At 33.3% G+C, this 23,809-nt stretch overlaps 4 protein-coding genes across 8 annotated transcripts in view; 1 reads left to right on the top strand and 3 right to left on the bottom strand.

The window, feature by feature from the left end:
• Window positions 1-24: 24 nt before the first annotated feature.
• LOC119637722 lies at window positions 25-1,933 on the bottom strand. The gene is made up of 3 exons (XM_038033937.1): window positions 1,495-1,933; window positions 1,309-1,429; window positions 25-177 (listed from the first exon to the last, which is right to left on the bottom strand). Exons 1-3 carry the CDS (start codon window positions 1,851-1,853, stop codon window positions 28-30), a joined length of 630 nt encoding a protein of 209 aa, XP_037889865.1. The 5' UTR covers window positions 1,854-1,933; the 3' UTR covers window positions 25-27.
• Window positions 1,934-1,943: 10 nt separating this feature from the next.
• On the bottom strand, window positions 1,944-13,046 carry LOC119637721 (zinc finger E-box-binding homeobox protein zag-1). 2 transcript variants are annotated; one of them, XM_038033935.1, is made up of 3 exons: window positions 12,449-13,046; window positions 3,530-3,780; window positions 1,944-3,475 (listed from the first exon to the last, which is right to left on the bottom strand). In XM_038033935.1, exons 1-3 carry the CDS (start codon window positions 12,490-12,492, stop codon window positions 2,505-2,507), a joined length of 1,266 nt encoding a protein of 421 aa, XP_037889863.1. In that variant the 5' UTR covers window positions 12,493-13,046; the 3' UTR covers window positions 1,944-2,504. The 2 variants fall into 2 exon arrangements, with proteins under 2 accessions (XP_037889863.1, XP_037889864.1); XM_038033936.1 differs by having other exon boundaries at window positions 1,946-3,475; window positions 3,536-3,780.
• A 52-nt stretch (window positions 13,047-13,098) lies between these two features.
• Window positions 13,099-15,851, top strand: LOC119637618. Its single transcript, XM_038033793.1, has 3 exons — window positions 13,099-14,963; window positions 15,027-15,518; window positions 15,582-15,851. Exons 1-3 carry the CDS (start codon window positions 14,955-14,957, stop codon window positions 15,849-15,851), a joined length of 771 nt encoding a protein of 256 aa, XP_037889721.1. The 5' UTR covers window positions 13,099-14,954.
• Window positions 15,852-16,085: 234 nt separating this feature from the next.
• LOC119637544 (neuropathy target esterase sws) overlaps window positions 16,086-23,809 on the bottom strand; it is a 35,225-nt gene continuing 27,501 nt past the window's right edge. The window contains exons 6-10 of one of the 4 annotated variants that reach the window (XM_038033618.1): window positions 18,886-19,002; window positions 18,199-18,315; window positions 17,073-17,284; window positions 16,650-17,003; window positions 16,087-16,584 (exon numbers count right to left, since the gene is read on the bottom strand). In XM_038033618.1, coding sequence (XP_037889546.1) covers window positions 16,231-16,584; window positions 16,650-17,003; window positions 17,073-17,284; window positions 18,199-18,315; window positions 18,886-19,002 — 1,154 coding nt within the window. In that variant the 3' untranslated portion in view covers window positions 16,087-16,230. Of the gene's footprint in view, window positions 16,585-16,649; window positions 17,004-17,072; window positions 17,285-18,198; window positions 18,316-18,885; window positions 19,003-23,809 lie in introns of all 4 variants that reach the window. The other 3 variants (XM_038033620.1, XM_038033619.1, XM_038033621.1) reach the window with 3 other exon arrangements.

Here is a 23,809-nt window from a genome sequence, read left to right as displayed (position 1 = left end):
TTAAAATACATGAAGAGAAAATTTTTCTTATTCTTCTTTACTCGATTTTGTGGTGTTAAATTGCATGTGCGAATTTTTAGCAATATTATAAAAATAATTTAATTGTAGCTTATTTAAATCGATCGAGTTAATTTCATCCTGACTTAAGCCATTTAACATGTTACCAATGATTGCCACCTGTGAATATAAATTAGTTTAATTTTTCATTACTGCTTATCTTCTTGTAAATTATTTAACGAATTTATTTGCAGCATTTTATTAAGTTTTTTTTTTGCAAATTTTGTATTAAGCAATTCTGATATTCTCCGATGATCTTGGTGTACTAATACTTTTTGCATTTCTCGAAATTAAAAAAAAATTTCGAAACTAGTAGCATATAATTATTAAGACAATGGGGTGTTGTTTCAGCTTGGAATTCTTTGCATTTTGAACTTTTTGTTTGTTAGGGTTTAGCTCAACTTCGATGCCCCGTTGAAGAGATTATTAAAATTGTTATCCGGGCTTATATCCGTACATAAAAAAAGGTGAATCGTGGCAAGTAACTTTTAAGATTTTCAAATTTTAGTTTTTTAGATACTGCGCTGCTTAGAAGATTATTGCTCGGCTTTATAACCTATGCAACAGGACTCATCAACAGTTAGGATATTCTTAAATTGTTTTTCTTAATCAAATCGTAGTCAGATGCGTTTTTTACGTAAACGTTCGAGTCGAAAGCATTTTAAACCCTTTACTATTCGCACAATGGTCTCTAAGCATATATTCTTTTATCACAATCGACGTTTTTTTCAATAGCTGAAAACCAAACAAGTCTTTATACGACTTGTATAGTCTCTTTCATAATAGAAAGGGAAACTTCCAAATCCGCCGAAGCTTAACAATTTTTTTATAATATTTTTTATACATTAACGGAACTTTTTTTTAAGAAAAATGCAATCTGTCTCAAAAATTCCTATCAATGTGTAAGATATGAGAATAATATATAAGAGCAACAATAATGATAAGACTGTATTGCATAAGAAGTGGCTTTGTAAGGCGTTTAACCATCAAAAATTCGACAAGCATAAAAAATAATTGCAAGAATGTGCACGAATTGTTTTCGTGAATAGTTCCTTGGTCAATAAGAAACTTGTAAATCGATGCGACTAAATGAAATAACATTTATATGGTCAAATATTATAACTAGGTATACCGGAAAATATATTGAATTTCGCAAAGAAAATGCTATAGATTGCACTAATTAATGCAAAAATTTGCATATGAAGTAATTTATACCTTCCTTAATTGCTTGCTTTTTTAGTTGGGTTTTACCTCTAATGTGGACCACGTCTCAGGCTCACCAAAAGCCTCAGATGTTTTAGCTAAGTTACTTAAGGCCTGCAAACTTTCGAAGGGACATTTTTCAATCGAGCCTATCCATTCAGCAGCTTGTCTATTATAATAATTTTTATTCCTTTTCAATAGACATTTTTCTTGCGATAACGCATTTTTACTTACTTGAAAGCATCAGCATGAATTTGTTCAATGTCTTCTACTTTTAGGTAACACAAAATTTGACCCATTATTTTTAAATCATATTCGGAGTACGTTAAAGCATTTTTATCCAACCATTCAGTACGCACTTTACGGGCAATTAATTTCAGTTGCTTCTCGCTGAAACCATCCTGGTGTTGTTTACTATTGCTAGATTTAATTAAACCAAAAGCTTCAATAATCTCAACGTTTTCCATGCTAATGTTACTTAATTCATTTAATGGAATGGCGGTCAAGGCGTAACCCATATACCTATAAGCATTATAAGGTATATTATTCGCACCATTAAAGGCCTTCAAAAGGAAGTAATTATTTATTAACATTATTTTTTTGTCGTAAAATTATTTTTACCAATTTCGTTAAATTCCAAATGTTTTGCGAGATGTTTTTTGACATATCTTCACCATTAACTAAAATTAAACATTTTTTTAAGTATGACCATTCAATGTATTTAATGTTTCTATCCTCCAATGTATTACGACAGTTTATAATGGCATTACTGCAAAGGATAATGGATGGCAAAAATAAAATCAATGTATTACTTAGATAAAGCATGGCAAACGTCCTTTTTGTACTAAGAAGCTTTTTATATCCTTTTGTGTTAAGAACTCACCTAACCTAAATTAACATGTCAATCATGTCAATATGTCAATCCATATAAGAAGCTTGATTATACATTTTAGATTGCGTGGCATTGTTGATATTGTTCGATAAGTGCATAAAGAGTAGTTTTATTTAAAACTGATTTAAATTTACAATTGATTTAAATTCTGCTAAAACTGAAACTTGAACATTAAATTAAAAATTATTTTCTTGTAAAGAATGAAAATTTATACAAAATTGTTTACAGGAATATGTACTATAAGGCATTAGAAATTTGATATTAGGAGAGACTTACACAACCTTTTACTAAGAACAAACACTAACTAAATAAAATACTTTTTTTTAAATAATAATTTAATTACTTAAGATTATTAAAATTTATCATCGACCAAGTCGCCGATGCTATCCACATTAACATTAAACGACATAGATTTATCCAGCATTAATAGCGGTGGTGATTTTGAGCCCATGCCCTGTAGACCAGCAAATACTGGTAAATCTAAATTTAACGTGTGCAGGTTATGTTGTAGTGGGTCTTGAAGTAAATGTGTTGTTGCTGTTGTAGTTATTGTACAATTATTTGGCATTGACGTTACAGCCGCTGCCGTTGGTGTGTGATTGAAATGCTGCATTAAATTTAGATGACCGGATTCTTGGTTATTATGTTGTTGTTGATCGGTGGAGAATAATTGCGTTTGCAGATGATGATGCAATTGTGAAGTGGATTGTTGCTGTTGTGGTTGCAGTTGATGATCATATGTTAAGTGATGAGCACAATGCAGAACATTTGTTTCGTCCAATTGTCCTACGTCTTTATCGCATTCATCTAAACCTAAGTTATGATCCATATTTAAAATGCACTCAGCTTTGAATTGATCGATAGTGTATTGATCGACACAAAGAAAGCGCATTTCATCATAGGTAGATGCTGAAGTGTTTGTATCTACCAAATCTAATGATCCGTTAAGACAAGAGCTATCAATTAAACCAGCGTTATGATGATCCTGTAATATAACATTATTCAGGGATGAGTGTTCACTTTCTTGCTGCTGTTGATCTGTCGGAGTGTTGAGTACATTATTATTAGGCGGTGTTTTGGCTATTGTTGAAGGTAGACCATTGTAATTATGATCATTAATAGTGGTTGGCGGATAACTAGACCATTCCATAGATAAACCTCCACCCCGTTCTAGTCCCATATGATCTATATTCAGATTAAGAAATATATTCGGTGACATTCGCGATGGTGTTGTAATGCCATCACCGTTACTATAGGTAGTTTTGCTTTCGTTATCCAAGGAATTAGATGATTGTGGCGGCGTATCAGGCAATAGGGAGGAGCCTAAAAAATTATGAAAATTTATTTTCGGTTTTTAGAGGGAAAATAGATGAACACCTAGACTTTGTTTTAACTGCTCGATGCCATTGTCTTCAAATGAGGCAGACCCCGTCAAATTTTCACCTTCTTTTAGGCCAATTTTCTCTTGTTTACGCCATTTAGCCCGACGATTTTGAAACCATACCTGTACTCGGGCTTCGGTCAAGTCAATCCGTACCGCTAACTCTTCGCGAAAGAAAACATCAGGATAATGGGTACGTTGAAAAGCCCGTTCTAATTCTTGCAGTTGTAATGTATTGAAAGTGGTTCTGAAATTAATGTAACTTAATTATAGAGATTTTCTTCAAAAACTACCAAAATATATTTTGTTGCGGTTTTAAATGAACATATACAAACTATGAACGAAAGCATTAGGGGCATGTATTAACATATTGAAACTACAAATTCCCTTAAACGATGAAACTAAAGTTCGGTCCACGTTAATTTGTAATTGTTTAATTCCAATGTATTATAGTAAATTGTCTCGTAAAATTTGCAAATATTCACATTTGTTGAAGTCATTCACTGTAAAATTCTAAATTAATCATAGTTTAAATGTATGTTAATATTGTAAGATAGTGAAGGGAAAACTTGTTTATTTTAAAAAGCTTTCAAAAAACAATTAATTTGGATGTTTACTATAAATAATATGAAATTGGATGACAATGCAAGGCTTCGCTGATTTTTGGCAACTTTTGAAAATTTATTACAAATGGCTCGGAAAAATTATTAGTGTTATTAACATACATTTCAGATAGTAATCGCACTTGGTCCAGTTTCTGTGCTTGATTGAAATTTATTTTATAGTATATATGATGACGTTGAATAAGTTTTCGTTGATTTTCGCGAAAACTGAATATACTATTTTTAAGCTTTACTCAACACTATAAGTAAGAGCTGTAAACAACACAATTTCTATGCTATGCATTTATCGAGCGCCGCATTAGAAAAGGATAAAAAGTTACTTCTCTTGTTTATTACAGTGGGTAGTACTGCTGAACCATTACTTGTGGTAAATAACTGCCGCGCTACTATACATATAAAGTGCAAACAGCTATAACGCACACTAAGTGCTTTAGTAATATCGACAATAAAAATGCTTATTTATGTCATCTTATTTGAAGGGAGGGGACCAGCTGTGTATAGTGTGTTACGAGTCGCTTCAATTCAGGGAGCCTCGTACCAGCTGATGCGATTCGGACGAAAAATGCAATACGCGATAAGATATGATGTCGTTATTTTCAGCATCGTAACGTTCGGCCTGATATTGTAAAACTCGCCCAGGAAACGTTGGCGGCACTGAACGAGCTATTGTTCCTCCTGCGGTCTCCACACATCAAATCACCTGAATGATACTGGATTCAATTGACGACGTAGTGCTTGCGCAAGCAGAGGATCCATTTTTATCACGATATACAAGAAAAAGATTGACATATGGATAAACTTAAAATACCACTGCACTGAATTCCTGTTTAGCCTGAAAGATGGGAGAACTATTGGCTAACGTGACGCAGCGAACACACCTTACATAAATCTTGATATCTTCGTACGATTAGAAAAGTGAACTGAATTTGTTTTCTATTACTGGTTGCTATGCTGCTTGCAGCAGCTTAAAGGTTTACTCCCAACTCAGATCTATGCTGGCTGCGGATGTCCCTCTGTGGTAGAGGTGTTTATGCTCTTTTTTTCATTTTACTTTTCTTACCCTTGTTTATTTATACCTGAATTTTATTCTTCTTAACTTTTGTTTATTTTGTGCTAATATTTTTTTATAATAAACGTTCACGTTACAGAAAAAATGGGTCGAAAGTAGTTCGTATTATTATTAGGACCTTTCGGTAATATGGGTCATTTTTCTGCATGAAAAAGGCATATATTGAAAAAAGTTGCTACAATATATATTATTGGAAGTATTTCCCAAATGATTGGAAATGAAAAACAACATTCTACCTTATTTAGGCAACATGATGATACCGTGTCGAAAGAACTTATATTGGTTTGGCAACGATCCAATTATCGACCATTTTCGCACTTCTTTAGCGAAGCCGCAATGGTAATCAATGATCGGCATACACTGAATAAATTAATAATACTAAATGGAAAACTGTTGTTTTATGTAGAGAAAGGTCAAAGTCATCGAATTTAAGCGTCATGTATGCGGGTATTTCGCATTATTTTATCATTTTTACTTGTAGAAGTCGGTAGCCAAAATGAACGGAAAATCTTAATAAAATAAACAGACGTGAGTCTTATTTCACATTATAAAATCGAAAATGTAATCTTGACGGTTTTATGCATGTAAGCTCAGATTTGAAACGAGGACACAATATAATAAAAAAAAAAAAAAAAAAAAAAACCGGATGAGATACTAAAGTTTGCTACACAGGGAATCGCAAGGAAAGATACACAAACACATTTTTGCCTAGACCTTTAAATGTGTAATGAATGAGTGATGAATGAATACGAGATAATTTCTCGTTAAATGTATGTAGTGATGTAAACCCCTTGTATCAAGTATATAAAGTTGCTAAGTTAATAGTTACAAACCGAAATTTGGTCTAATTTTTTAGGCAGACTATTGCCAACAATTGTATCAGATTTTCGATCAATATCTGTTATGGACTTTAACTATCAGGTTTTTCTCTATTATTAGCCTATCTGTACACCAATCTCAAACATTTTTTCATTAAAATTTTGAAGCGCTTATATCAAATTTCAAATCTGCCATAAATTATATATAACAATCTTCTAATTATTATTGGCGAGATTCCCTTTTTCACTTATTATGGGAGGTTGATCCCTGGCTCTCCACTGAAGGTATACATTTAACTTTTCATTTGTATGTCAACAGTTGTGAAGGATGACGTTCCTAAAACAGAATAGAAAAAAATGGACAGGATCAAACTGAGTCCCACACTAATCGAAAATGTGCTTACCTCATAGTGTGTCTAAGCCTTATTTCTCCATGTTAAAATCGGTTTGGCGAATTTTGTTTATGTTAATCTTTCCGTAGCGGATTTAAAAATCAGATCGCTAGGAAAAATTTATTTTGCAGAACCACATAAAGAAAAAGTGTTTGCATTTATTTTTGGCTGAGTTAAAAATAAAATGTAAAATTTGAACAGACCCCTACAAAGCAGCCCTAAGACATTGGCTTAGGCTTAAAAAGCATATTCAAAATTATTCAAAACTATTGTATTTTTCTAAATGTTTATATATTTTCTAATACTTAAATATACGCCTACCAGTCTCCGCCAATATTATTAATCTATTAACTTTCCGTCCATCCCAAAACAAAAATACGCCGTTGTAGGCTGTTGAAGTGCAATGAAACTAAAGCACAAAAATCGAATTTTCAAAGTTTTGAACAATTTTTTTGGTATGGAAGGAAAAGTAGTAGAATATTATTATATATATTAATATACGGGGAGGTTTTTAAAAGTACATTTAAGCATAAAAAAACTATTTATTAAACATATTTAAAAATTAATACACTGAAGCTATTCTCATTTACATTTAGCGGTACACTCAAGTTTTAGTGCAAATTTGCATTTAAAAAGAAAAATCATTTAATCTATATACGCAGCGATAGGGAATCAAATAAGGGATTTTAAAAACATTGATTTTTGTGCGATTGACAAGTGTTTGAATTAAAACGTTCAATCTACGGCTGCTTTCTGTAAAGTAAATCAAATGTTAATTTTAAACCAGAGTCTAGAATCCAATCCCAGCAGATATTAGAATCACGTTATCATGTGTTTGATGTACACTTGTAAAGCAAACTATTAGGTTTATTAATTGTAGCAAATTGAAAGTCGCGGATCGCTATCTGCTATGGTTAGTAAGTTATTGAATTGAATTGAAATGCTACATGTTTTAAGGAGAAAACAAAATTAAACGTTTTTAGAAATTTTAGTCTTTTTGCTATAGGTTTCGTTTTCGTTGCGAAGAAAAACGCCCTCAATGGACTAGCATTTTACTCATTTTTCATTTAATTTTATAAATATTAGATCTGTATCATCGTGGCGTTCATTGTATACCATTATACATGCTACCCTTACAAAGTATTCCTAATCAGATTTCGGATATCGCAACTAATTTTAAAATAAACTGATTGCCAATTTTTTTGTATTGTGCGTCGATGTTTTAATAAATGGCTTGAAAACATTAGAACATGTTTTATTTATTCATTACCTGAAATCAATTTTTCCTTTCAAATTTCAGGCTTATCTCCTAAACGTTTATAATAGACTGGCTAGTGTGACACGTGTTTCGGTTGAAATGTTACACCTTTAACAAATATTTTTGTTCATTTAAAAACTTTTCCAATAAAAAATTTTCAGTGTAGATTTACCAAAAGGAGCAGATATGACATTAAGGCTTGAAGTTTTTTTGTCGAAAAACGATGAAAATTCGAACTTTCTATCCCAATGTACTTCCCTAACACCGTAGACATGTGTGTAAACAAGCAATGGCCTTCGTTTGAGTACAGAACTTTTCAAATCTTAATGCAATTCTCTGACTATTATATATATTAGCCACACACATGAATATGTGAATTCATTTCTAGCGTGCTTCGTGATTCCAACCTGTGTACCAACAACAAGCTCCTATAGTTAGCACGAGTCAATTTAATGAAGCATTGTAGGCATAAGCGATTTTCAAAACGCCAAGCCACCAGAAGTCGAAACGACACTTGCGGGGAGCGTTAGGTTATTATTTCAAACTGCTACTAAAGTTTATTGAGATTTAAAGCAAGCCTAATGACTTTGCTTCATCGGAGCAAAATATGGACCACGCGGTCGAGAAGTTTCAGAAGTTTCAATTTTCATCGGCAACAATTTAACATTTTACGAACTTCCATTAATGAAAACTAGATATTCGTAATGCTAATGAAAATTCCGCACGGTTTATTAGAGTCTATTTGTTTCGTAGATCCTGTTCAAATGATCGTAAAGTTAAAAGGGACTTAAGTGTAATTATGAATTAAAATGGTGATTTGGTAGTATGTGGCGATTTAATTACTGAGCAGCGATGCACAAGGGCAAATATTTGGGGTAAAATTTTAAATAAAACCACGACATTTTTTGCGGTATTTTTTACATGCTAAACATCCGATTTATACGCCATTTGGCCGAAGATATACACCTTCTTCTGTTTTTTAGTCTAGACTAATATTACCGATAACCGGTGTTTATTTTCGATTTGCAAGCTCTAAATGAGTTCCATTCAAGTCATTTACCAGTTAAATTTTCACTGAGTTCTCAACCATCCATACAAGAAAATTTTGCAATTGACTAAAATAGACAGCTATGTTTACTCTATATCCACAAAAGGGGATATGGATAACTGTATCAATTAATTTACAGCGCTAAGTGTTTGCTAAGACTGATTTTCCTGGATCTCTCAACCTTACACTGGATTTAAGTAGAATCAGAAATTTTTGTAGAACACAATGGAGTTGCCATCGTCAATAAGTTTTCCTCTATAAATGCCTAGGCGTAATCAGGAACGAAATTTTCGAATTCAAAAACGTATTATGAAATCGTAAAATAGACGATGGATAAAGGAGGCACACCACGTTGGAAAATAAGCAAATTGCTGCGTGCCACTTGAGTATCAATATATACTTTCGGTACGGTATACTTTCTTTACATTGTAAATTATAAAGCCTTTTGTAATTTCAGCTCTCCTGCTAGAGATTGCCTGATTAAGTCTGCAGATGCGAACCTAGGCTCAATTTCAGTTCATGTCTCAAAGGAGGGCTACGTGATTGATGACGTCGTTAATTGTTTAGTGCGGGGAATACAATCCATAATGTATCCAGATTTGGATTTAATCGAAAATACGGAATTAGAAAATAGTCCCCATGAAAGAATTCGATTTTTTACTTGCATACTTAACGCGTGTATCAAATTTCTCAATAATTTCTAAATATATAAAAATTGACTAAAGTTATCCCAAAATGTTATTCTAAATTAACAATTAGGTTTTAGAAATCAGCATAATATACTACTTCATAAATTTGGGGCCAAACGATTTAATGGCTTAATTCTCATTGACGCCGAAAAAACATTTGATTCGGTTTGACACTCGAAGCTTTTCGTTTGAAAGATATTTCTGCGTTTCTCTTTTATATGAATTTTCTGCTGCTGCAGGTGTTTCGCGAGGATCTATTCTGAAGCCAACTTGCTGTTCTAATTTCCCAAAACTTATAATTGTCAAGTTGTTTTATGCGCCGATGATATCGCTGTATATACATCGCGTAAACTTGGTTGTAAAAAAGTTAACGAGTCTCAAAATGCGATTTATATAACATATAATTATCTCAATAAATGCAAAATTAGGCTAAATGCAGACAAGACGCAACCAATCTTTTTTACTCGAAAAAGAAACCCTTGACTTCCCCCTCAATCTGTTTCGATAATTCAATTCGAAAATCCTTTTTCTGATCGCATTAAGTACGTGGGTAAAAATTAATCCTCCACAATCATGTTCAGCTTATTAAGTACGAATGTAACAATGCCATAAAAACCCTACATATATTAGTTTGGGGAAAAAGAAATCCATTATTTTTTCGGTATATGGCTGCACTGATAGATTTCTCGTAAAGTAACGATCAAACAATTTCCGATACTGTACATTTACATACTGTACATTTCACAGTAAGAAAAATTCTTTTGCTGTTTTTTGTTTGGTGCATTCAGTTGTGAGTTACAGCGTGTTAAAAATGGAAGTGAACAAAGAGAAAATTCGGCACATTTTACACTTTTTCTTTGACAAAGGCGAAAATGCAAGCCAGGCGGCTAAAATTGTCAATGGTGTTTATGGTTCCGATACTCTAACAGCCAATTATGTGCAATTTTGGTTTCGTAGATTCAGTTCAGGAATTTTTGATGTTAAAGGTGCACCTCGCACGGTCGTCGAAAATGTCGATAAAATCGGAGAAATTATCGAAGTTGACCGGCATGTTAGCAGTCGTAACATCGCCCAGGAGCTAAAAATCGACCATAAAACAGTTTTAAACCATTTACACAAAGCTGGATTCAAAAAGAAGCTCGATGTTTGGATGCCACACCAATTAACAGAAAAAAACATGATGGATCGAATTTCCATCTGCGAAGCCTTGGCCCATTTCTTAAACGGATGGTGACTGGAGATGAGAAATGGATCACATACGATAACCCTGTGCGAAAACGATCGTGGTCAAAGAGCGGTGAAGCACCTCAAACGGCCAGGAAGATTTTGCTATGCATTTGGTGGAACTGGAAGGGGATTATTTATTATGAGTTGCTTCCATATGGCCAAACGCTAAATTCTGATCTCTACTGTCAACAACTGGGCCGTTTGAAGATAGCGATTGACCAGAAACGGCCAGAATTGGCCAACAGGAGAGGTGTCGTGTTCCACCAGGACAACGCTAGGCCACACACATCTATGGGAGCTTGGTTGGGAAGTTTTAATGCATCCGCCATACAGTCCGGACTTGGCACCAAGCGATTATCATCTTCTTCTTGCATTGCAAAATTTCTTTAATGATAAAAAATTGAAATCTAGGGAGGATTGTGAAAACCGACTACTAGAGTTTTTTGCAAATAGAGACCAGGACTTCTATGAGAGAGGCATTTTGAAGTTACCTTTAAAATGGCAACAAATCATACAACAAAATCGTGCATATTTGGCCCAAATCGGACAGTCCAAAGCATGTTAAATGAAGTTCTGAAGTTCATATAAAAAAAATGGATTTCTTTTTCCCCAAACTAATATATTCGATTAATAATATACAGAAATTCCATATTGACTACTGTAAATAACATTATGTTATGTAAATTTATCTTTCAATCAATTATATTGTTTGCCTGTCCAGCATGAAATCACTATGCTCTAATTCTCATCAAAAATTTCAAAAATATACCAAAATAAATTATTGTAAGTGATACAAAGCATGCCTAGGAACTTTTCGAACAAAAGTGATCAAATTGCAAAATAAATTCATGCGAAATTGTCATTTATCTAACAACGTTCTTGCAAATTGATTCATTTTTGTAAAAAATTTTACAAGCCCTTCTTTGATATTTAACGTTAATCGCCGTTTTTTATTTGTAAATTTTCTTTCGAAACATACAGCACACAACTTACATGAATTTGAATATTCCTTTAATTTTTTGCATTTACATTAGTAATGTTCTTTCTTAGTATGTTATATTATATCATGTTAATTTTATTATTTCTACAATAAAGCCAAGATTCAACTTCACCTTCACTAGTTTTTTAAAGCAACAAAAAAGCCTTGAAGAAAAATAATTGAGGAGGACGTTTGAAAGAGAGGAACCTTAAAGAAATAGCAGAGACTAATGTAAAGGATCAACCATTTTCCAACGTTTACAAATTATGCAAAATTGTAGGTGTTAATAATTAAAGTGGAAGGAAGAAAAAATTGTAACCTATATAATGGGACTGGTGATGGGAGGTAAATCTGTTGCAACGTCTGTACATCTAAACAGGAAAGACAAAAATCCATGCGTTCAAAATAGGCTCTAAACTTAACGAAATAAATTATATGTACAGTGATATAAGTTAGTAGAACTTCAGGAAACGGTCAAAGCGATAATAAATATTGTGATTAGGTTAAAAATTGAAGACCCTATACTTTTCAGAAACTTAAGAGAAGCTGCAATTATTTGCATGTGAGATCTCATCCCTTAAGTCTTCCTGATAGATACTTGCACAAATTAATGCGTAAGGACCACCTTTTACGATTGAAAAAAAAGACTCATATTATTAAGTCTTGTTACTAGTTATGTTTGCCGTCAATAGTGGTATACTGAGCAAAACAAATTTTTATTTTATGGGAAATCAATACCATATGAATATGATTTCTTTTGCTGGTCTTAAAAGAAAAAAGTACACAACATATATGTATATACACTCAAATACCTGTAACGCCTTTGTTTCCGTTTCATAGTTGTGCCCTTTTCCATTCAAATGTGAATGTGTATGTTTGTGTTTATGTGTGCGAGCACGCTGGCGCGCGCACGCGCGCCTGGTGTGTGTATATGTATGTGTAGGAGTAGATTACAATACTGTATCGATTGAAAATAAGTCTAACTAAATATTTCCGTTACATCAATAATTGCTGTGAGTATCTTTAAATGATTTTATCAAAAAATAAGGCGGCATGTGCTCTTTCATTTTATGTATATGGACATATCTATATATACATATACATGTGTGTTTATATGTTTCTTTGAATTGTAATTATTTTATTTTTTGTATTATTTATAGGTTAGTGTATGCTATTTTGTAACGATTGCTGGATTTGCTTTTACGTTTCTTCGCTTTTTCACCGCATTAGTAGGGTTTCTTTGGGCAGGCCTTATGAGTAAGATATGTTTTAGTTTGTATTTTTTTTTTTTTTTTCTTCTTTTATACAGAAATCATTATAACGGTTTTCTTTACTGGACAGATTTATTAATAATATTTTTTATAGAGTTTGGTTTTTTTAAGTTATATAACTAAAATATCTATGTAATTTTTTGTTTCAATATCTGCATGTTATATAATTTTTTAATAGTTTATATATATTTATATTTAAATATAAATATAAATTGTACATATATATTGCACCGCGCGACAACAGCACCGACTAGACTAAATTAGGGAACAGTTTTTAGTGTGGAAAGCGTGGAAATTTTCTTTTTTTTGCATAGCTTTCGTTCTAAACTTTGGCTGGTTTGTTAAAGAAGCCCTACGAATATTAATCTATACCACACACAGCAAATATTCTTTTTTTCACCCTACAGCTTATGGTATTTATATTGAACGATTTTCTTTCAATTTCAAAAATATTCCAGCTATTTTCAGGTATTCACATATTTTCTTTAAATAGCGTGTTTTTTATGTCTGCCTATACTCAACAAGTATATACATTGTATATGTTTTTCAACAACAATTTGATGTGGTCTTTTGGAATATTGTACGTATGTATTTTTTGTTACTAAAATAACCTAAGCGTTTAAACATTTCTTTTAATCCGTCTTAAGATGGTTATATATGACATCATAATTACGCATTAGATCTATAGCTGAGAAGCGAGTGCTATTTTAAATCTCAACTAAATCGTAGAGCAATGAAAACTTTTTAGTTGAATCAAATCCTCAGGTGAAAGATTGCTTTCAAATTTTTTGAAATATCGTCTCCTTCATGAATATCAACTTTTTAAAAATCGGTAACTTTTCATTAGTCTTCTTTTTTGTTTCTGAAAACTTGCATTTATTATGACTTAAGTACACAGAAGTAAACTCAACTTCTGGCCAACTTCTTGCTACTATTATATGGTACATAATGTATTGTTTTGATATAAATAAAGAAAAAAGCCAGATACTTGCTAATTCAAAAATTTCCCGAACAGGGGGATTAGCAATAGTAATATTTTTACGCTACGAGAACTTCCAAGAGCTACAAATTTAATATAGGATAAGTTAAATTTTCGAAAATATATCTGAAATAAAATTGAAAAATATTTATCTTAATAGCGGAGTGCTTGAAATTCGCTCCAAAGTGACCACGACTGTTTCGCTTAACATTTCTGCCTCGTTTTTCTTATATTCTTTATTGGGTTTCGGAACTCAATTTTCTTTCAACAATTTTGATGAATTATTAATAAATTTTATTTCAGAAATCTTTTAGTAATACTTGAAAAGTATACAATTATGGCTAGCCAATCCGGAGGATGTTTATGATTTCAATAAGCACTACGTACGTGTACAAGATTTGGCTATCATCAACGGTATTGATATGGAAATCGATATACCCGCACTATTTAAACAAGCTGTGGCTGAGTTACCAATCCATGAAGTTCGTTGGAAGACAGATGTTCTTAGTTGGTTAGAGTGCACGCAGTGCAGAATGCAATAATGAGCTATCTCGAGAAGGCGAAATATGTAAAATTTTACCTTGCGAGCGTAAACGTCACCAGGATTGTATGCTTTTGCCGTTAAGAAATACTACGTTTGGCCCGAAGTGTTTCTTCAAACTGGGAAGTACTAAGTAGCGATAAGAAACGAAACATATTCATGAATTCAATGTTTTCATAAATTCGGAAATCTTTCAATCTTATTTTTGGAAAAATATGTAAAGAAATGTTTTTTAATCAATCATTTTGTTGTAATATGCTAAAGATATTTTTGTTAGCTAAAAGTAAATGGTTTTATATAAATGACTATAGAAACAACGGCAAGATAATGTAAAGGTAAAGAGATAATGAATAGACCGTCAGTTAATTTGTAACTTAATGCCGCTGAAAGGAAAGTATGTTAAAAGCTCTCATATAGCATATTGTTTTGAGAAGCAAGTCTATAAAAGTCCACAACCACAAGCTGCTAATACTTAAAAGTATTCCTGCTATCATTAAGGAAGGATAAGACGAACAAAACGTCACAAAATGTTATTGGTAAATACAACTGCATATAGAAAACTGCAAAGCCTAAATGATTTCGTTTACTTTTGCAATTAGAGTACTTTAGTTATGGTAACCATTTTACTTAGTGTTATTTGTGATAATCATTTAAGGGACAGTCGATTTCTAATATCATTGTTTATGAAAACGACTTCTTCGAAACCCTGCAGTAAAACGGAAATGCAAAATGTAAATTGCACAGATTCTGCAAATTTATGTTCTACCAATGTTTACGAAAATAGTTGCAAGGATGTTTTTCTGCCGCTGCTTGAAAGTCTACATCAACCAATTTACAAGCACAATGTTTTGCATGGTACTGAAGATAGATACGGAATAGACAGACAATCAAATGGTGTTTCCATTGAAAACAATTATAACAATAAGCGGAAATCTATTGAAGCATCGCCTTTGTCAATAACTCACTATAAAGAATTCTGTAACGATTTAACTTTAGAGGACAAAAAACGGGCATTTAAGCGAACTGACCGAACTAGAAATAATAATCGTGTTATTATGAGTCTTCGAGGAAAATGCGATTGCAAAATAAAAGTATAAACTACAAAAAAAAGAAAGATTTGAAATACATAAGTTTCTTTTTTCCTCTTTCTTTAGAATGATTTAATGGATTTGGGGCCGTTACACTATCCACGCTTTCTGTTATATTCAGTATGTCAAGCAGCGATAGTTACAGATAATTTATCTGCAAAATGTGCCTATGGCCTGGTATGTCAACCGCTGGAATATAAGGTGGAAGTTTTAGTGTATCATACCGTGAATGATGACACGCAAAAAGCAGCCACAGTTAGCTGGTTGCCGCAAGAATTAAGACGGGTCTGGAAATTTAAAACCGTGACGGTAACAGCCGGATGTTTCTGTGCCTGAATGAGTATGTGAGGAAGCGGTTAAAAAAATTTCAGTTTTATAAAGTAGTTGATAGCTAAGATGACGATGTTAAGAGAAAATTACAAGTAAAAAAAAATTACTACTTAATTTTCATTCCTTTATTTATGTTTCTATTCAATTTAAAGCTTGTGCTTGATTACATTTCGTTTTATTACATTCAACTAAATACTTCAATTAAACTTCTCTTAAATGATTGTAAAGAAGTTTTAAAAAAATAAATGATATTATTTTGCTTAAAAACATATGGTAAAATAGAAATTAATTAATAATCAGTTCAGTTTAGTACGATTCGTTGAATTAAAGTCTTGACATTCTTTGTTTTTTTTATAAAATAAGACGTAAATCTAAATATTCTTTTTCAAGATTGACCTTGATTTGTGCTTTCATTTTCTATATCGTTTGGCTGTAGATCTTGCCGTTGCTGATGCAGGTGTTGTTGCGGGAAACCACTACCCCTTTGTTGTTTCCCTTTGGTATCCGTTTCTAATGAACTGCGATGATGATCGGTGGATTCTCCGATTAAGTTAATTGATTTAGTAAGAGGAAGTTGACCTTCGATAGTATCAATCGAAATTTTAGAAAGAGATATAGGCATCAGCGCTTTATTCTGATTATTTCTAAGATCTAAAGTGAGATCTAATTCTATATCTGAATCCATTTCATTTTCTGATAACGAAAGTGAAGTCCCTGTACGTTTCATTTTTATTTGATTCTACATTAAAATAAAAAAATCAAACTATGCAATTCTTAATTCATAAATAAAAAATTTGTATTTACCCTATTATAAGTTGATGGCTCGGATATATAACCGTCATAGTCTTCATCCTCGCTATAGACATAATTCATTTGGAATTGTTGAGGATCAACATATGTTTCGGGTAACTTGCAAACAATCTGTGCTAAGTCAATGAAAGAATATTCTCTCAGTGCATGGTAGTCTTTTATAGGCGGATCTTTGTTAAACCATTGATTAAAACGTCCCAAACGTCCTGCTTTGGCCATATTTTCGAAATAATTTTTACCATAAACATAACCGACATCACGGATTTCATCGAAGCTACCGAAAGCCAAAGTCTTATACTTATCTATTGGTGGTCGTATGTATTCACAATAATCGGAATTTTTAACTTCCTGAGAACCGGTTTTAATAATGAAAAATTGAAAAAGAACCAACAAAATAGGGATCGATTTTTATATTACCTCCAATTGCCTAACACATGATACGTAGGCGAGCCGTGATTGTATATCCGGTAGATCTGGTACCCTGACGGGTGTGGTAAAAGGATTCCATTTTTTGTAAAGCAGCCACCAGCCCGATAAATCATCGCCATAATTTGTTAAATCAGTATCATCCTGGGAACCGACATCTATGGCTATTATATGGGCAGCTCCTAATTTATGCATAACATCGGCTGAACGGAATGAATCATGATAAAAAACATTATATATATGCTAACTTTTTGTAAACTTTTTTTGAATTACTAGTCTTTTGCCCGGTCTTACTTTAATTTTGCTTTCAATCAGAAAATATAAATTATATATATAATAAACCTACGAAAACCCATCGAAGGTTTGATTTAAAATCGTTAAGTTAATTTTTAAAAGCGGTAGTATCGGGCGGAGCTTGAAAAATAAACTTAATATTTATTTGCATCCATTACTCGATTTCTAATTTATTGGATTTTAAGAATTAAACAAACTTTTTTTTGCTTCATGAATCGTTTTCATCTATTGCGTGCATTAGTAGGGCCTAGATTTATTGAACGTTATTCGAAGAAACTTTCCCATTTCAGAGCAATCTTCATAACTCATAAATGCTACGTGTTGCGTCATATTTAAGTTCTTTCAATCTAGATATATATTTATAATTGTGAGCTGACTAAGATCAAGCATAGGGATGTTAGCGGACAGTATAAGGTTCTTTCTAATTCTGAACTCGACCGAATTGTGCTTTGAACTCATATCTACGTAAAATGGATATCGAAATGTGTAAAACGTTGCCAACTTGTTCCAGGACTATTATCCTGGAAGACCGGCTGTATTGAACCTCAGTTATATGTGTTCATAATTGCTGAGCAAAATTAAGTGTTATATTAAAAGGTTTGCGTACTGATAGTCGTTCTTGTAATTCAAATTACAAATCAAATCAAATTGTATATTGGAACATGGCTGCTTAAACACAAAAATGCAGAGAAATCCTGTTTTTTTTGTTTTTTTTTTTCAAATAAATTTAAAAAGAACGTAAGAGACTTATGAAAAAGAAAAACAAACACAATATGAATGGGCTAATAATGATGAGTAAATTGATGCGATTCGATTATATTACCTGGTACGTTGTTGATGTAGCAGCCATCTAGCAATAAATGACCGTCTTTGTAATCGCAAAACGGTGGTAGAACACCAGCAATCGACATACTGGCGCGTATATAACGCCACAAATGACCTATAGGCAATATATATTCGACGACGACAACAACAACAACAACAACAACAATAATAAAACAATGGTGGATGTTGGTGTCAGAGTCATGGTGGATGTAAATAAATGGATTTCGAAATGTAAATGAACGAATCGATTGGAGTGATTGTTTTAAAGAAAAATTAAAAATATAATAAAAGTAATAATATAAAAAAAAAAAGGAAAAATTAGTATGGAATAAAAATAAAAACTGTTAGTTGTAAAAAATTTTTTTTAGCACATTCTGAGTCTTTTTTACTTTTTGTGTTTTAAATAAATTTGTTCAAGTGTATCAAGTCGAAATGAACCAATATATTCTATTATAAATACTCTGAATAAATTACGAAAAAGCGGCAACGAAAACTGTTAATAAAAATTGCATTGTTTAGACCTAAAAGATAAAACTTGAAACATGCTTCCAATTTTGTTCTGCATTTTTGTTGTTTTAAGTAGAAATTTGATTTATAATTTTAACTAACAAGGAAAAAGGTGGTTGTGTATGAGTATGCATAGAAGAGGATTCTCAATTTACTGGTTAGTTTCCGTTTCAATTACCTGGCAAATTATTTATATAGCCACCGTCCAGTAGCAGATGTCCATCTTTGGGATCACACAACGGTGGCATATAACCGCTAAGTGACATGGATGAACGTACATAACGCCACAGGGATCCTGTTAAGGAGTATAAGGAACAGTGTTGCAAGCATAAAGATATACAAATTTATATGAATGAATAAATTGTCTTCGTTTTTTGTTTTGTAATGAATAAGCAGATAACGTACAAGAAATACTGATGAATATATGAATTTGGGATTTTTTAAGCTTCAACGTAAGTTTGGAAACCATCCCTAAATTTTTATATCACACATACACACACACACACACACACACAGAGAGCTAAGCTCAGGCCGCCCCCGCCCCGTTAAAAGTATGGCACTGAACGCTAGTCTCATAAGGGCTACCGTCAACCCACTGCATGGCCTCACTGCTTGCAAATATAACCATGGGATCCTAACAGCAACTACACCAGCGGAACCGGATAGCGGCTTCCCGGAAGGAGGGCATACAGCGGAATGCAGACAGCGTTCATTAGCCTACAGCAGGAAGAAGCCGCTAAATTATTGGAGGGCGGAAAACTGTGTGGTTAGGCCCATCTGACCGATCAAAGACTTGTCGGAGGTGTGGAGATGAAACCCATATTGCGAAAAGCTGCACTAAGTAGCATTCTTGCATGTTCTGCAGGGGAACGAGGAGTATGGACGCAAAGCATGTGGCGGGAAGAGGCAAATGTCCGCTGCTCAAACAGGCACTGGTCATTAGAGCCCGGAAATGATTATAATGTAGATTAATCTCAATCACGGCGAGGCAGCTCATGATCTGCTCAGACAAACGGTCAGAGAGAAGAAGGTAGATATGGTGCTGATCTGCGAACCATTCAGAAGTATGAGGCTGGTATCCGACGCCATAGCCGGGGCAGATGGAAAGGTTACGCCAAGAAATACTGTGCCCTGATTATACTAGACATTAAAAACGTCTTTAACTCGGCGGATTGGGGAGCTATCCGTAAAGCTCTTATAAGAGCGCAGGCCCCAAGGTATGTACTCCATATCATAACGTGCTACCTGTCGAACCGTACGTTGGTATATGAAAGCGACAACGGCACAGAATTGTATAAAATATCAGCGGACGTCCCACAAGGGTCAGTTCTTGGTCCCCTCGTGTGGAATATCATGTGTAACGACGTCCTGAGGTTGCATCTGGCCATCAGCACAACAAGTATTGGATTGCGGACATAGAAGAGACAGCTACCGAGGCAATCATGCGCACCCAAGCGTGGCTAAATAAGATGGGCCTAGAGCTGATTGGGCACAGAACTGGAGTTGTGCTTGTAAGTAGCCGGAAAAGGCCAGAGATATGCAGGATACGAATCGGGGATCACATAGTACAATCAGTTCCCGCGCTCAAATATCTGGGAGTCCTGATGATGATTCAGTCTTATTGCTTCAAAGCCGAACAAATGGTAAACCCCAAGTCACGATCAATGTATTTTATTGGTACACATCCGTCTTTGCAATGTTCTTGTTTCAGGTAGGGCATTCATTGAGGAAGCTCCGCCATAAAAAACTTTTACTGCTAGTAATATTGTATTATCTGCGAACTTTTCAAACGTCCTAATATTTAGCGTAAAGATTTGACACTCCGTGAGTTTAGTTAGGAGCTAAATTCAAACGACTATCAAGAGCGGCACGACTTGAAGTGCGGCTCCTAAAGTACGTCAAAGAAGCTTCGGTTTTATATTTAAAACATTTGAAGTTTGATTTTGCCGGGTGCAATTGCACTCACGGTGGGCAAAATTATATCAGCGTTTTTGAGATTTTGGAGAACATGCCATAATTTTTCTCCAATACATTGAAAAAAGCAGATTTAATTGAATGGCGAAGTCAAGAAGAAGTTTGAAGAAGAAGAATATTGCCTTTCTCCATTACAAAGCAACATCATTAATCAAGCATTACACACATGTAATGATGTATGAACTATACTTTATAAATGCGGCCCCAGGCAAGGGTTACCTTTGAAGATAGCTGTTTGGTAAGTATTTTGCGTCGAATGGAGAATTTGAATAGGGAACAAATAGTTCTTTTGAATTACTTAACAAATTGATTTTGAAACGCATAGAAAGTGGAAAGTCGTTCGAGTTCGAGATATTGAGCAGTTACTTCGAAAATTTTTACATGATTATAATGTTATATTACGATATTGTTACGGAAATCCCAAATCCTGTTCATTCTAGCTACGTAATAACCTCCTTAAAGAGGGAAAAACTAAATGCACACTCGCAGCGCGTCATGCAGCTGCCGGCCGAGGAAAACGAGTACCAGAATAGCAGATTAACGAATTAAAAATGAAACTATAAAATTAGGTATAGTAATATGATTGTAAAAATGTATATAGATAGAATTGTGTGGAGGGCAGAATTAGTCGCATAAGAACATTCGGGTCGAGAGTACTGCCAAAATAAATTGTGAATAGCCCTAATCTTAAGATATATAGTTCTAAATAAAAGAACTTTGACATGTATTTCTCTCGGTCAAAATATCCACGATCCAGTGATACGGACTGTATCTTACAAAACCGAATTTCATAACAATATTAATATTATTTTGACAAATATATTATTTTGTAAATACATAATCCTCATTTTTTCTCATTATTGTTAACGCTTAGTTATTGATTACAGTGGCATTGAACTTCTATTTTAAATTTAAGGCGAAGATGTCAGCTATAAAGGAGAGATATGGAGCGTATATTAAGTATACAAAAATTATACATGAATTTCGTTTCATTCGCTGTCAGAACTTTATCTTCCAGGATTGCAATAAAAAAAAATTAATTATAACCCAAAAGTATTTTTTCTTTTTTCTACTTGGCGTAGAAACACAAAATTTATAGGATCTGTATTGCTTGCTCTAGTGGTACGCACTCAGCGCGAGCCATTAATGCGATTAACAAAGTTCCAAATAAACGTGGACGCATATGAGAGAGTTCTTTGTTAGTTTCAATGTTATCATTTTAATAAGAAGTCTTCACATTTCGGAGCGAGATTTGTCAAACATATTTATTCTTATAATTATTAAAATTGAATACCACTTCTACCTGACTTTCTTAACTTTCCAAATTTCACTTTAGGCGATTCCATTTCGTCTTTAAATAGAGAAGATAGCGCAACAGAAACCAATTTTTTTCAAATCAGCATTTTAGTATATAAATTAAAAAGTCAAAACACTTTTTAATCTCTTTTCTCTTCCGCACGTTATATTGCCTTCACCGATTTTTATTTCCTATATCTTCTTATGCCAAGCTATCTTGACTCCATTCGTTTTTGTTTAATCCTAAGTGATTTAAGAAGTCGCCTATTGGTGCTTTAATGGGCAAAAGGATTCTGATATTAGGCTGACCAGATTAGAATAACCGTTAGAATTGTTAAACTTTTTAAATAATAAAACTTTAGTATTTGAATTGAAATTGCCTACAGATTAGTTTGCTTATAAACAAAATTTTATACGAAAAATGTTATTAGCAATGGCTGCGTTAGAATTGCTGAAAATGTTGTTTGTGTTGGGCATGTCGTTTTGGCAATTTTAAATTGCACATACCATGACAATAAGGGCAATCTGGCTACAATTGATTGTTCAAAGGCTTGCATTTAATTTCAAATTTTCATTGGTTTATCAATTTTCTACTACTAGAGGTAAGCGAACACCTGAGAAGGGCAGGTGATTTTGCTCTTGCTTATGTATATTCAGGCAGTCTCACTTTTCTGATACGCAAATACAACGTTACATAATGTTTGCTGCGTATGACGACTTTTTTAAAGTGAGATAGTAAAAATGATTACGTTTGACCCATTCTCAATAGCTTGTTCATCGGTTCGAACTGAGCTGCAAGTTGAAAACAAAAATATATGCACAAAAAGACAGGGAGATTCAGGAAATAATTCTAGATCAATTAGCATAAACGAAGGTCCGTCTGTCTTGAGTCATTCTGTTTCACTGTATTCGCGAAAGCTTTATACACCATTAACATCAGTGATATCACTTTCTAATAAGCAAAAGAAACAGGCGTAGCCATTTTTAATACAATTCTATATTGCATTTTGTAAGATAATTCTATACAGCATTTGACTAAAATTGATTCAGCTTAATCGTTGATTGCTGAAGAATTTTCTTATATATGTGCAGAAAGTGCAGAGTTAAATATATAGTAATTTTTTTTTTTTGGAAAATGATAAAAATAATTAGAACTAACTTTAAGTTCGGCCAACAAAAATATTTTTTATTCTCATTATTGCAAAAATGTTTTGCTCCACAAATTCCACGAATTTCTTTTTTACAGATAGCACACCCGTTTCCGCAAACTACGCCCAGGCAATTTTTCTAAAGGAAACTTTTTACATATTGGTAGTCTCCTGTGGTATTTTTGCTTGCTAACAATTCTTCCTCTATAGCAGCAATAATGTTCGGAGTAAATTGCAGTCTACTTAATTTTTACCCAGAGAATTTTCTGAATATATTATATACAATGACTACCAACTAAAGATTCGCCTATACTCAATTGCGTATTGTTCCCGAAAATTTTTTTTCCCGTTATTCACTAAGAAGTTATAATTACCTCACGGATCGTAATCTGAATATCTTGATGATCCTAAACTGTTCTTGTCTAGCAGCGTGATCGCTCGTCTCCGCGTTTTTTATGCAAAATAAGAGAAGCGCGAGTGCGCTTCGCTGCTCTCAAACGGTTAAACCAAGTGAGAGGAATTAATAAAAGCTTTCTATTTTCCGCTACAATGGAGTTGTTTGCTTTTAATACACCGGAACGAATGCAAAGCCCTTGATAAACTAAAAACTTCTTACAAATTTTGAATTACGGGTTATATATTAGTTGGGGGAAAAAGAAATCCATTATTTTTATATGAACTTCA

Source organism: Glossina fuscipes, unplaced genomic scaffold, assembly GCF_014805625.2.
Source record: "Glossina fuscipes isolate IAEA_lab_2018 unplaced genomic scaffold, Yale_Gfus_2 60, whole genome shotgun sequence".
NCBI classification, from domain to species: Eukaryota; Metazoa; Arthropoda; class Insecta; order Diptera; family Glossinidae; genus Glossina; species Glossina fuscipes.
Note: the sequence above shows the minus strand (reverse complement) of the source record. Positions and strands in the feature narration are given on the sequence as shown.